At 37.4% G+C, this 12,441-nt stretch overlaps 1 protein-coding gene across 1 annotated transcript; it reads left to right on the top strand.

Annotated features, from left to right (window-relative positions):
* Positions 1–1,767: 1,767 nt before the first annotated feature.
* On the top strand, positions 1,768–12,374 carry LOC127647382 (lysosomal acid phosphatase-like). Its single transcript, XM_052131593.1, has 11 exons — positions 1,768–1,953; positions 3,982–4,077; positions 5,657–5,743; positions 5,836–5,988; positions 6,659–6,757; positions 6,907–6,996; positions 9,266–9,398; positions 9,682–9,773; positions 9,937–10,043; positions 10,140–10,318; positions 11,370–12,374. Exons 1-11 carry the CDS (start codon positions 1,870–1,872, stop codon positions 11,498–11,500), a joined length of 1,251 nt encoding a protein of 416 aa, XP_051987553.1. The 5' UTR covers positions 1,768–1,869; the 3' UTR covers positions 11,501–12,374.
* The last annotated feature ends 67 nt before the right edge of the window (positions 12,375–12,441 follow it).

The following is a 12,441-nucleotide window of genomic DNA, read 5'->3' on the forward strand; positions in this document are numbered from 1 at the left end:
CCGTCTGGAGAAGTATAGCTGAAGCATTGAATACACATGGTAAGTTAAGTTTAGACTTTCATCTACAGCGAATGAATGAATGAATGTAGCATTTAGCTATTGTAGGCTACTAAAGACGCATCAACCTGTGTAAAACAAATTCCGCTTTATTTTCAATGTAAAGTAGAGTGAATAGGCATGACGATTTGTGTCCCTGTATCCAGGGTGTCATTCCAGACAATCTACTGAAATACAGGCAGGGTGGGGAGTCGCAATGACAGTATAGTATTAAAATTGTTTCATTTGAGTTTGAATATAATTTTCCTTCCATCCATAATAAAGCTGACGGATGGATATGAATTTCCCTATGAACAAGATCGAATAAACTGATTGTCATATGAAGAAATTACACTGGTTATTTTTATTACTGGTGGTACACATTTTAGTTAAAAATAGGTCACTGTGCCACGTTTATAATGGATTTGAAAGCATATAATATAGCGCTCAAACTGAATTCTATGCAAACATACAAATGTACTTCATAACAAAATTAGTCAATGAGTATATTTTGTTAATGTTTTGATTTTTAATAATGTTATTTCTTGATTTGATTATGTTCTTACCCATTTCCAATGCGAGTGCGGGCCAGCAGTGCGCTTTCACAGAGAGACTCCGCCCACACGCTGTTCTGAATGGCTGTGATTTTTGATTGACGTGTGGCGTCTCACAGTCGCGTCGCGTCTAGTGTGGACAGACACACTTGCTGTCGCTGGAATTTTATCGCGTCGCGTGTAGTTAGGACACGGTGTCAGTTCCTCGCCGTTCATGTTTGATGATTAAATATTCATGACACGCAGAACTTCCATCAAATTAGATCTCTGTGTGGGCGGATCTGTCAGCCGCGACGTCGCAGAAATAGGAACCGTTTCTAAATTAGAAACGTCGCGTATCGCCGTCGCGTCTGGTTAGGACAAAAACTCTGATTAACATGGAAAAGATACCTTTTATCGCGTGTCGCGTGTAGTTAGGACACGGTGTTAAGCTCATTTTCTAGCCATTTCATGCTAGTTAACAGTAAACATTGGCCTAACGTCAAATCTAATGGTCTGGTTAAATCAAACAAAACACGCTGGTTATTTGCCCATAACATTTACAATTACTCTCTGTAATTTAACTTTGTGAAAATTCTTTAAACACACCATGTGTGGTGGAGTGTTATCGAAGGTAATCTTGGGCCTCCTTACTGCTGCTATCTATGCCATTCGTCGCACTTTTTGTCACCTCTGAAACACGGCTTGTACTATTATTTTTCCACGCTGGAAAACGATAAAAGGATTTTCCGTTCTTAAGCTTTATGCTTTTATCGTGAGAACGACTATTGCAGTTTATAACACAGCAGGTAGACGGCATCTTGAACACTAAGTTCTTCCCTCCATGCAATCAAGTCTGGCGCCTTCTGTTTGTGCCGCGGATTCCCAAAATGCTTTGCGTTCACCACTGGTAATACGTCACGATGACGTCACATTAGCAATCTCTATAGGTAGCGCCGGCCCTGAAGCTATCTAACTTTCAACAATAAGTTATTTAGGCATGGACTCTCATTTACAATTTTATCTTGTGTTTGCAGGAACAACAGTCAAGCATCATGGGCAGGGATGGACTTGGGGCTGAAATGTAGGAGCTGAACACGCAGCGCCACTGGAAGCACGGGTCCTGAAGGTCTGTGGAGAGAATGGAAAGAGTATCTTATCCGTAACCCACAGTAGATGGCGGCAATGCTCTATTTTAGAATGCGAGCCTCAATCAAAAGAAGAAAGAAGAAGAAGAACAGTCAAGCACCGATTCTTCAGTGAGGCTACTGTAATCCAGCGCTGTTGCTCGTCCTCAAGTATGGAGTCCTGCTTTCTGATTTTCGCGTTTTTCTTCGCTTTCAGTCTTGCCAGTGGAGAGTGGACACTCAAATTTGTCACTGTGGTGAGTAGCATGTGTCCGTCAAAGTGTGCTGTCAGTTTGTGTTGTGCACATTTGTCTGCAGCTGGTAGGACGAAATCAATCGTCTCAGAAACGCTCATAAAACTACACACCCTATTCTGGATTATTGTCATTATATGGGTTCATGATTCATGCGTTATGCATTAAAACTAAGTGTTTTGCACAGGGCATTGTGCACTGTGGTTGTGAATTAAGTTCACATCTGTCCAAAAAAAAAAAAAAAATAGCACTATAAATAGGCTACACAGAAAACATGAATGTATAATGACTGCCATAGTTGTTTAGCTTTTTGACTAATATTATGAACCATTGACCATAGAGCACCTTTTTGTTTATTTCTCTCTCAAATTGATTTGCTCTACTATAATGTCGCTAATTATCTTTTCTTTCATTGTCAATCTGGTACTGTAATCCAGACACAACAACTTGTAAGCCGTAGTATAACATGAGCAACTTTTATTTGCTACCGATTTTGTTTACAAAAATTTGACCATGTGATTTTTGTGGCAATTGCAATCCTGAAAACTTGCTCAATCTTATTCATCACATGACAGTGAGATCCTGCTCTTGTTGCTTTAGGCTTATTTCACCCCCCTCCCCTCCAAAAAACTATCAGATGTCGTTTTTGGAGTCTGGACAGTGCTATTTGATACCGCCTCCTTTCTTAAACCAAAACTGATAATAAGTGGTTTATGGTTTCAAGCTTAATCACGAAATTGGTGTCACTGCCTGTAACTAAGGCAGTTCAACCTTAATGCATTTAAGCTTGGCCCTGTCCCATTACCCCCACTTTTCCGGGCTTGCATGGTTACCCATTTGTACAGGTATGTCGGATTTCCGGTGTTTGGCCTCTAATTATTAGACGTGAAGACTGTGTGTGTGTGGATGACTTTTGATTGCACCTTGGGACACTGGTAGACAGATGTTGGTGCTGGTTGTGACAGCTGTTTTGGTATTTTCACTCAGCTGAAGACTGATTGTTTTTGGTAGTAGTGACCATTATATCTAAAATAATAAATAGATTTTTTTAGAAGATTTTACCTTTACATTTATTAATACAATATGTTGTTGGTATGGTGCTGTAGAAATTATGTACGCAAAATCTTTTATAATGTTTTTACTGTTTGAAAATAATTGTAAAAGTTAATAATTTTTACTCATTTTGATTTTCAATGCTTTGCACATTTAAAACTGTAACATTGCGTTGTCCATAATTGCTGTAAAATATGAAATATAAGCAATTTATTTCTACTTTGTTTCTCAATATACTACATAAAACTTAATTTAAAAAAAATAATATATATATATATATATATATATATATATATATATATTACAAAATTATTTTAAATACATAAAGATGAGAAAGAACATGTGGTAGTAGTTGATACATTTTTTATTTTAAAACACCATTTACTAGACCATATATTGTATGCCACACTGCCTGATAAATTACCAAAATCAGCAGCAGTATTAGGCAAGAACAAACAAAATGATGTGATTATTGGGTGAGAAGGATAATAAAGAGGTATATAAATAGACACATAAATAATATTTTGTAATTATGATGCAGATATTAAATCATCCCAAAAACATGGTTATAATTGAAAACATTCCTAGAAAACTTGCTCTCTGTTTGGAAAGATTTTCAGGTGAATCATATTGGTTTCAGTTTTCTTTAGTGTAAACGAGAGAAGGAGAGTAACTGGAGCAGCTACTTTGAGCAGATCAGTCCCAAGCCAGGGCTGCAAGCTCAGGAGAAGCTCACAGAGTATGGTTGTGCTTGGTACACATTCAGACAAAGATCGTTTCTGTATAAGAAAAGAGATAAATATGAGGAGATTGAAACACAATCTGCAAATCCAATTAGAATGTGTTTGACTTCTATGTGGGCTGTGTCAGAGTGCCAGTATGACCACAAGATGGATTTGCTGACCTCTGCAGTTAAACGGTATAGACACCGATATAAATCTCCAATATTCATGAAGTATTCAACTTGCTTTCCGACAGCTGTATCGTCATGGGGACAGATCTCCAATCAAAGCCTATCCAACTGATCCATACCAGGAGAGCAACTGGCCCCAGGGGTTTGGACAACTTTCTCAGGTACACACAATATACAAGGGGCCTTGTGCAGGCCAGCATGCACACCTTTTGTGTTTAAATTACATTGCATTCTATGCAGCTCCTTGTTGGCTAATATTTTAATGGATAATTCACACAAAAATGTAAATTCTCTCATTTACTCACCCTGATTCCATCTAAAATGTGTATGACTTTCTCACTTCTGCAGAACACAAATGAAAAATTTTCTAAGAATATTTCAGCTCTGCAGACTCGCACAATACAAGTGAATGGTTATCAGATATTTGTAACTGTAAAAAGCAGATAAATGCAGAATTAAAGTAATCCATACAACTCCAGTGTGTTAATCAATATAAAGCGATTCAACTGGTTTTGGGTGAGAAAAGACCGAACCATGTAATTCCTTTTTCACTATAAATCTTGATAGCAGTCTCCTTAGCGATCATGATTTCAAGTTTGATTTCATATAGCGCCATGTAGTGCTCTGTGCATGCATCAACACTAGGAAGTGTAATCAAGCTTGAAATCATGATCATACCTAGCGACTGCAATGGCAAGATATACAGTGAAAAAATACATTGATTTAAAGGAATAGTTCACCAAAAATGAAAATTCTCTCATCATTTAATTACCCTGATGCCGTCCCAGATGTCTATTACTGTCTTTTTTAAGAAGAACACAACTGAGGATTTTTAGAAGAATTTAGAGCTCTTTCAGGTCCTTATAATGCAAATAAACAGGTGCCAGCCCTTTGACGGTCCCAAGTTCACATTTAGGCAGCATAAAAGTAATCCATGCGACTCCAGTCGATCAATGAATGTCTTCTGAAGCAAATCGATAAGTTTGTGTAAAAAAAAATTGATAATTAAAATGTTACTAACTTTTAAAAAGCACTTCCTGCCTGCAATTGAGGCATCACGTTGCTGTCACATGACGTTAGCACGTCGGCAAGTTCACACAAGAATTCGGAAGCAGCTCTTATTTACAACAGAAGAACAAATGCCAGGTGAGAGTTTGGCCATTTCAAAGAGCATCAGTAGCCTGGATGGAAGCGCTGACTTAAAGTTAAAAATGTTTTAATTAACAAATTATTCTTACATAAACCTATCGATTCACTTCAGAAGACATTCACTGATTGACTGGAGTCACATGGATTACTTTTATGCTGCCTAAATGTGACTTTTGGACCGTCAAATTGCTGGCACCTGTGTATTTCCATTATAAGGACCTGACAGAGCTTTATCTTCTAAAAATCTTTATTTGTGTTCTGCTGAAGAAAGACATCTGGGATGGCATCAGTGTAAGTGAATAATTCTATTTTTTTCATTTTTGGGTGAACTATTCCTTTAACAACTGGAGCCTTACGGATTACGTTAATGTTGCCTTTATGTGATATTTGCACCTTCAGAGTTCTGACCACCTCTCACTTGCATTGTATGGACCAACAGAGCTGAGGTATTGCTCTAAAAATCTGTGTTTGTTTTCTGCAGAAGAAAGAAAGTCATACACATCTGGGATGGCATGAGGATGAGTAAATGATGAGAGATGACCTAGAAGAGTGGGTTTTTATTGGTGTAATTTATTGTTCTTGTTTTTCAAGGAGGGAATGAGGCAGCATTTTGAACTAGGCCACTTTTTAAGAAAACGCTACACAGGATTCCTGAGTGAGGACTATGAGCGGCATGAGGTCTTTATCTCTCTAAGCATGTAAAACATTGTGTTTTTGTGCTAATTGTGTCAGATGTAGTGGACATTAACTTTGCTGTCTTTGTGCTATAGGTATTTATACGAAGTACAGATGTTGACCGGACTCTGATGAGTGCAGAGGCTAACCTGGCTGGCCTGTTCCCACCTAACGGTTCGGAAGTGTTTCAGCCAGATCTAAAATGGCTTCCGATTCCTGTTCACACTGTCCCCAAGGATAAAGAGATGGTAAGATATCACATTGACTACCTTTTACATGGACACAAGAAAGCAGCTTATTGCGAGAAAGTGGCGTTCCTGTTTACATCCAATGTATAAGCAGGAAGCGTACTCTTTACTCCTGTATACATGCGGCTCTCTCAGTAAGCAGCTTTTTCCTCAGCAACATCATTTTCTCACAACATCGGTGTAAATAACAAACATGGCATCCAAGGATGACTTTGCTGTATTTTATTCTTGGTTGCTTTGCTTTATTTCCAAATATTCCAGAATTGTTGTTGTTTGTTTCCTTTACTTTCTATTGCGAAATTGCAGCTGCAGCTAAATTGTGCTGCAACAGTGGGGTTTCATTCTTACATAAAACTCTAGGATTCCCCCAATGTACGAGCCCATATACATGAACGTGAGGGACATTTTGTATTTTGCAATGGTGTGTATAATTGAAAATAGTTTCTAAAGCCATATAGTTCATAGTGTATAGTGCTTTTCCCATTATACTCCCAGACACTTTGTATTATTTCCACTGTGTTGACGTGTTGTTGGGCTCCATCCTGTGACGTTTGTAATCCCGGTTTGTTAAAAAATAAAAAAACCTGTAAAGCAGTAAGCTCATTAAGTGTCCTTGTATGTTTGAAACCTGTTTCCATGACTACTATAGTGTTTTTATTTTCTCTTCCAGCTGCTCTCATTCCCGCTGGAAAACTGTCCACATTACAAACAGCTCATGAACGAGACTGAAAAATCAGACATCTTTCTAAACATGACCGACACGTACAAGGTACGTGCTGATAAAAGCAGCTCATTGTGTCTGTAACCTGCTCATGGACTTTCTATTGACAACATGATAACGGCTATAATAATGTAGTTTAACTCATAAAGCATTCTGCATTTAGGGTTGAATAGTGATTTTGTTGTGTTTTTATCCAGGATTTTATAGAGATGGTGCGAAATAAAACGGGACTTAAGACCGCCTCCATTGAGACAGTTTGGAGTGTCCATGACACATTGTTCTGTGAGGTGAGTTTCATCTGCACACACATTACTCATGACTTTCACTCAACCAGTGTTAAAACACTGCTAATCTTCTTGTCTAAATATTGCCAATATGAATCAATGATAGATTAAAGACAAAGTGTGCAGCTGATGTAGGTTATTGTGCCTCTCCTCACTTTTAGCATCTCGTTGTAATGTCAAGTTATTTATTGTCATTTGCACGGAAAAACAGATAAGGGAACGGACACATGGGACATGTTTTTTGTTGTTGGTCTATGTCCATATGCATCTGACAGATGTCTGTGGGCTTTAAATTGTGTCTTGAATCTTTTTCAATAATTGCTGCATTTTTAGACAGCAGGTTTAGTGAAAGGAATATTATGGCTTCAATATAAGTTAAGCTCAATCGACAGCATTTGTGGTATAATGTTGATTATCACGAAATTGTATTTCAACTCGTCCTCTACAGTGAGGCACATCACTTACAATGGAAGTGAATGGGGCAATCCGTAAACATTAAAATAGGCTACTCAATGTTTCAAAAGTATAGCCAAAAGATGTAAACAATATGCATTTTAACATGATTTTAGAGTGAGAAAATGGCTTCCTAACCTTTTCTGTGCTAAATTATATACAGTTTTACAATTCATTGCCATGACAACACCATAAACCTGGTAATCCCGGTAATTTAGTAGTCAGCCGCAAAAACAGAATTAAACAACTTTACAGCTCAAATAATAGTTTTAACAGAAATATGTGTAAGTAAGTGCTTTTATAAAATTATAAGCTTCACATTTCTGCTTTTTGAATCCCTCTTAAATTGTCTCCATTCACTTCCATTGTAAGTGCCTGTTTTGTTTCTTTTAAAGAAAAGGAGGGATGAGTCGAGATACATTTTTGTTGTAATCAACATTATGCTACAAATGATGTTAATTTTGTTTAACTTGTATTGAACCTAGAATCTTGCTTTAAAAGTACATTATACATTTGTTACACCGTGCATCAATGTCAGTTTTAAAATGACGTAACTGTCTAAAAAGGTGCGGCTGGGACAAGCATATTGAGTGCTGACAGTAGCAACTGTAATATCTGCCTCAAAGTTAAAGTCTTAACTTAAAGTCTTATAGTGGTGTCTGGTTACCCTTTATTGTATGACACTTCAGTGAGAAATGTCTGTCTCTCTGTCTCTCTCTCTCTCTCTCTCTCTCTGAGACTGGCAACAAGCCTGGCTTTTCAAAATGTGTCTTGTGCCCCTGCATTCTATTCCATTCTGATATGCTCAATCAAACTGTTTTTTGAACACAAAAGTGTTTCTGTATACTGTAAATTATGTCTAGATATACACAATGATCAGCCACAACATTAAAACCACCTGCCTAATACCGTGTAGGTCCCCCATGTGCCGCAAAAACCGCCAACCCACATCTCATAATGGCATTCTGATATTCTTCTCACCACAATTGTACAGAGCGCTTATCTGAGTTACTATAGACTTTGTCAGTTTGAACCAGTCTGGCCGTTCTCTGTTGACCTCTCTCATCAACAAGACATTTCCATCCACAGAACTGCAGCTCACTGGATATTTTTTGTTTTTGGCACCATTCTGAGTAAATTCTAGAGACTGTTGTGTGTGAAAATCCCAGGAGATCAGCAGTTACAGAAATACTCAAACCAGCCCATCAGTCACTCTATAAAGTACTTAAAGAAGTTCTGAGAAAAATACATTCTAATTTTAATAGTAATTTTTCCCATTATTAATGTCCAGACTATACACAAGAGCAAAATTTGTACATTATTCCAAACTTTTGGCCACTAGTGTATATGTAGACATTGTAAACAGTAAATGTGCTGTATTTGCATTATACATTCAGCTGTAAATTTCAAGATGGTAAAGGTATGTAACAGTAGACTGTGGGAAGTGAATGAGGCATATTTATTGAGGGAGGCTTATTTGTTGAGTCGTTCACAAGTCTAATGGCTTGTGGGTAAAATTGCTCCTTTGGTCTGGTGGTCATAGATTTCACACACTGGAATCATTTGCTAGATGGCAGTAGTTTGAAGAGGCATTACTAAGGTCTTTTGATGATATTGAGTACTCTTCTGTGCACCTTTTGTGTGTTAAATATTTTGGTGCTTGTTAAATGCCAAGGTTCTACCAATGACTTCAACCCAGACAAGAATGACTTGCAATGCCTGTCTTTTAACGTCCTATTAAAAATGCTTTTAAATCCAAATGACCAGACACTAGGGACACCATTCTTTCCCTTCATCTCTTTCTGTTCTATTTTCTCAGGCAAAACATGGGATGCAGCCACCTCCCTGGGTGACTCCAGATGTGATGGAGATGCTGAGGGTTTTAAAGGACTTTGCCTTTCAGATCATGTTTGGAGTCTATAAGAGAAAAGAGAAGTGCAGACTTCAGGGAGGTGAGAACTAATCCTAGGACACAGAGCATTTTCATAGTTAAAAGTTTGACACTTTTAAGCAAACATTTGCAAATCAGGTTTGTTGTGCAGCGTTGAACGGTAATAACAGAGGGAGAGGCTGCATGCTTAAGCGATGGGTTAATATAGTGCAGGGGAAATGTAAAAAAACAAGTAACTCGTCTAAATACAGACTAAAATATGCTATTGCAGTGGTGTTATAAAGCAATACTGGGATCATGTGTCACTGTAATGTGTTAAACAGCACATCTACTTGCACTTACAGGCCTGCTGTTAGAACAGATCATTAAGAATCTCTCAGCTGCTGCTGCTGCTTCAGACTCTAAACAAGAATTGAAGATGATTGTATACTCCGCTGTAAGTCATGTGCCACCTAACCATCAGTGGACAAAAAGCCAAATCATCCCTTTTATTATCACAATAGCATGACACATTAAAAACAATGCTTTCTTGACCAAAAAAATAAATAAATCTGTTTTGAGAAAGCAGTTCATGATGTTCACAACTTTTCCCTCACTAGCATGACACAACTGTTGTAGCTCTGCAAGAAGCTCTGAATGTCTTTAATGGACTGCAACCGCCCTATGCTTCCTGTCATCTAATTGAGCTTTACCAGGAGGAGAATGGGTAACATTGTCTACACCTTTTCTAAAATTAAAATTCTGCATATGGAATACATCTTAGGTCAATAAAAATATTCCTTTGCCTATCTCTCTCTCTCAGGTCATTTTCAGTGGAGATGTTTTATCGCAATGACAGCTCAATGCTGGAGCCGTATGCTTTGTCATTACCAGGTTGTTCTCAGCGCTGCCTCCTACAGGACTTTTTAAACCTCACACATGAAGTTATACCAAAAGACTGGACACGAGAGTGCCAGATCAGCAAAGAAGCCACTGACACTGGTAAACTCTATTGTTCTACAACCTTTCATTAAACAAAAATCTATATTTAAACTGTGATATTTGTACTCCCAAGTGCTTTAATAAATACAGAAGAATGTTTGTGTTTATAATAACAAAAGATTTAGACCTTTTGTTTTTTAATATATATTCATGATCATGAGAACAATGATGGATATCTTAAAGCAATAGTTCACCCAAAAATTCTGTAATTATTTTCTCATCCTCGTGTTGTTCCAACCCATAAGCATTTATTCTGCAGAACACAAAGGGGTATATTTTAAAGAATGTCATGGTCGGGGGACCTGGGTAGCTCAGCAAGTGAAGACGCTGACTACCACACCTAGATTCACAAGTTCAAATCCAAGGCGTGCTGAGTGACTCCAGTCAGGCTTCCTAAGCAACCAAATTGGCCTGGGTGCTAATTTTCATTGTCAAATAGTCGTTTGATCTCATTTAATGTAACATAAGATCACATTTAAGTGTAATGATGATGCGTGAGAGCAGCACTGCTGAGGAGAGGAATGTCCAGGTGCACTCCAAACTGTCCAAACAGCTTCAGCTTACGTATGGAAAACAAGAGAAAAACACTTGATTAAAATGGGATTTCTTTACTGAATTAAACTTAATAAAAAGTATTTATTTCCCGTTAATTCAGAGAATGTCTTTTAGAGGTATTTTTAAAAGATGATTTTGTCCTCTTTATTGTTAGTAAGCACATTTAATACAACCTTTTAGTCGGGCCACAAGCTGAATAGTCGGTTAAGAGCTAATGATAAATCTTTGCAATAATTTGTGATTAATCGATTTTATGAAATAATCGATAGTTGTAATCCTATACGTCATATTTAAAGTCTCGTGACATTTTTTGTTGTTGTTGCCCTTTTAGCTTTAAAATGAGGCTCAGTCAACTGTTGTTGTATGGAAATCAGCGACTGTGACAAAGTATTTTGTTTTGTGACCCACAGAAGAAAGTCATACGGTTTGAATTTATTTATTTTTTTTTTTAACTATGCCTTTTAAATGTTAATGGTTCTCTTGCATGTGTTTGTAGAGGTCATCATTGGACTGGCTTTGTGTGGCTGCTTACTCTTCCTACTGATATCACTGCTGTTTGTAGTGCTATGTTGTCAGAGAGATCCGTTGGCTGGCTATAGACATGTAATAAATGAGAGTGACTCCTGACAATCATACCAGCTCCTCCGAAAAGAGGAAACCTGGGACAGTGAAGAGGACCTGTGAGGACACAACCTCAACATATCAGAAACTGTAAGCCAACACAGACTGTCTCAACTACTTTTGGCCTAAACTTTTATTTATATTGGGGGAGACGTGGCAGTTTTATTAACCTTTTTGTTTTAGTACCTGGAAGTGTTTAGAGAGAGCAAAGGGAATCAAAAGTTATGGTTGTTTCAATAACATTAACAGCATTGAGTGACTTCATTTGTGTTAATAGTTTTGAATCTTTATTGTGTTGTTTACAAATATCAAGGAGGGCGGAGCTACAACTTTTACTTTAAATCTCAGAATACTCCTGAGAAGTGGACCAGATTAAAGCTGCTCTTCCAGAGGTGTCTGTCCTCTCTAAACGCAAGTACTACTAGTGCCCCCCATTTGAGCTCCTGGCCCATTAGTTAAAGTATGCTTATGAGAGGATTGTACTCGATACATTTGCCTGATTCAGGTCGTGCAATGAAAGTGTCTTATTCAATTTTGAATGTTCACAAAATAGGCTTACTGGATAAACATTGAGGCCTTATCACACTTATTCATTGAATAAACTTTTATTGTGATAATCTCATTTTAACAATATAGATTGATTTGTAAATTTCAGAATTTAAAAAAACAGCTTACTGATTTGGTGTCTTCTCACCAACGCAGATCAGATAAATGTGGTTATTGTTTAAATCATTGCTGTGTGTTTATGGTGTGTCTGAACACATCTGACTTTGTTACATTTGTGAAGGATGTTGTCTATAATTCTGTTCCATGTGCATCATATTTAATACAAACATCTTGTCAGATTGGTAAACATGGTAAAAGGAATTTGGAAATAAATATTCCAACACAAGTTTCTAATTGATTGACATTTAAATGTTTATTTTGGCATTTTAAATGATTGCCTT

Source organism: Xyrauchen texanus, chromosome 1 (genome assembly GCF_025860055.1).
Source record: "Xyrauchen texanus isolate HMW12.3.18 chromosome 1, RBS_HiC_50CHRs, whole genome shotgun sequence".
Taxonomy (NCBI): Eukaryota; Metazoa; Chordata; class Actinopteri; order Cypriniformes; family Catostomidae; genus Xyrauchen; species Xyrauchen texanus.

What these genes read in the sequence shown, in the direction of transcription:
- LOC127647382 (XM_052131593.1), top strand. Translation starts at nt 1,870, where the DNA reads ATGGAGTCCTGCTTTCTGATTTTCGCGTTTTTCTTCGCTTTCAGTCTT. An exon ending in TCCCCAAGGATAAAGAGATG is followed by an intron (nt 5,989 to 6,658) that starts GTAAGATATCAC and finishes TTTCTCTTCCAG; the next exon opens with CTGCTCTCATTCCCGCTGGA. An exon ending in ACATGACCGACACGTACAAG is followed by an intron (nt 6,758 to 6,906) that starts GTACGTGCTGAT and finishes GTTTTTATCCAG; the next exon opens with GATTTTATAGAGATGGTGCG.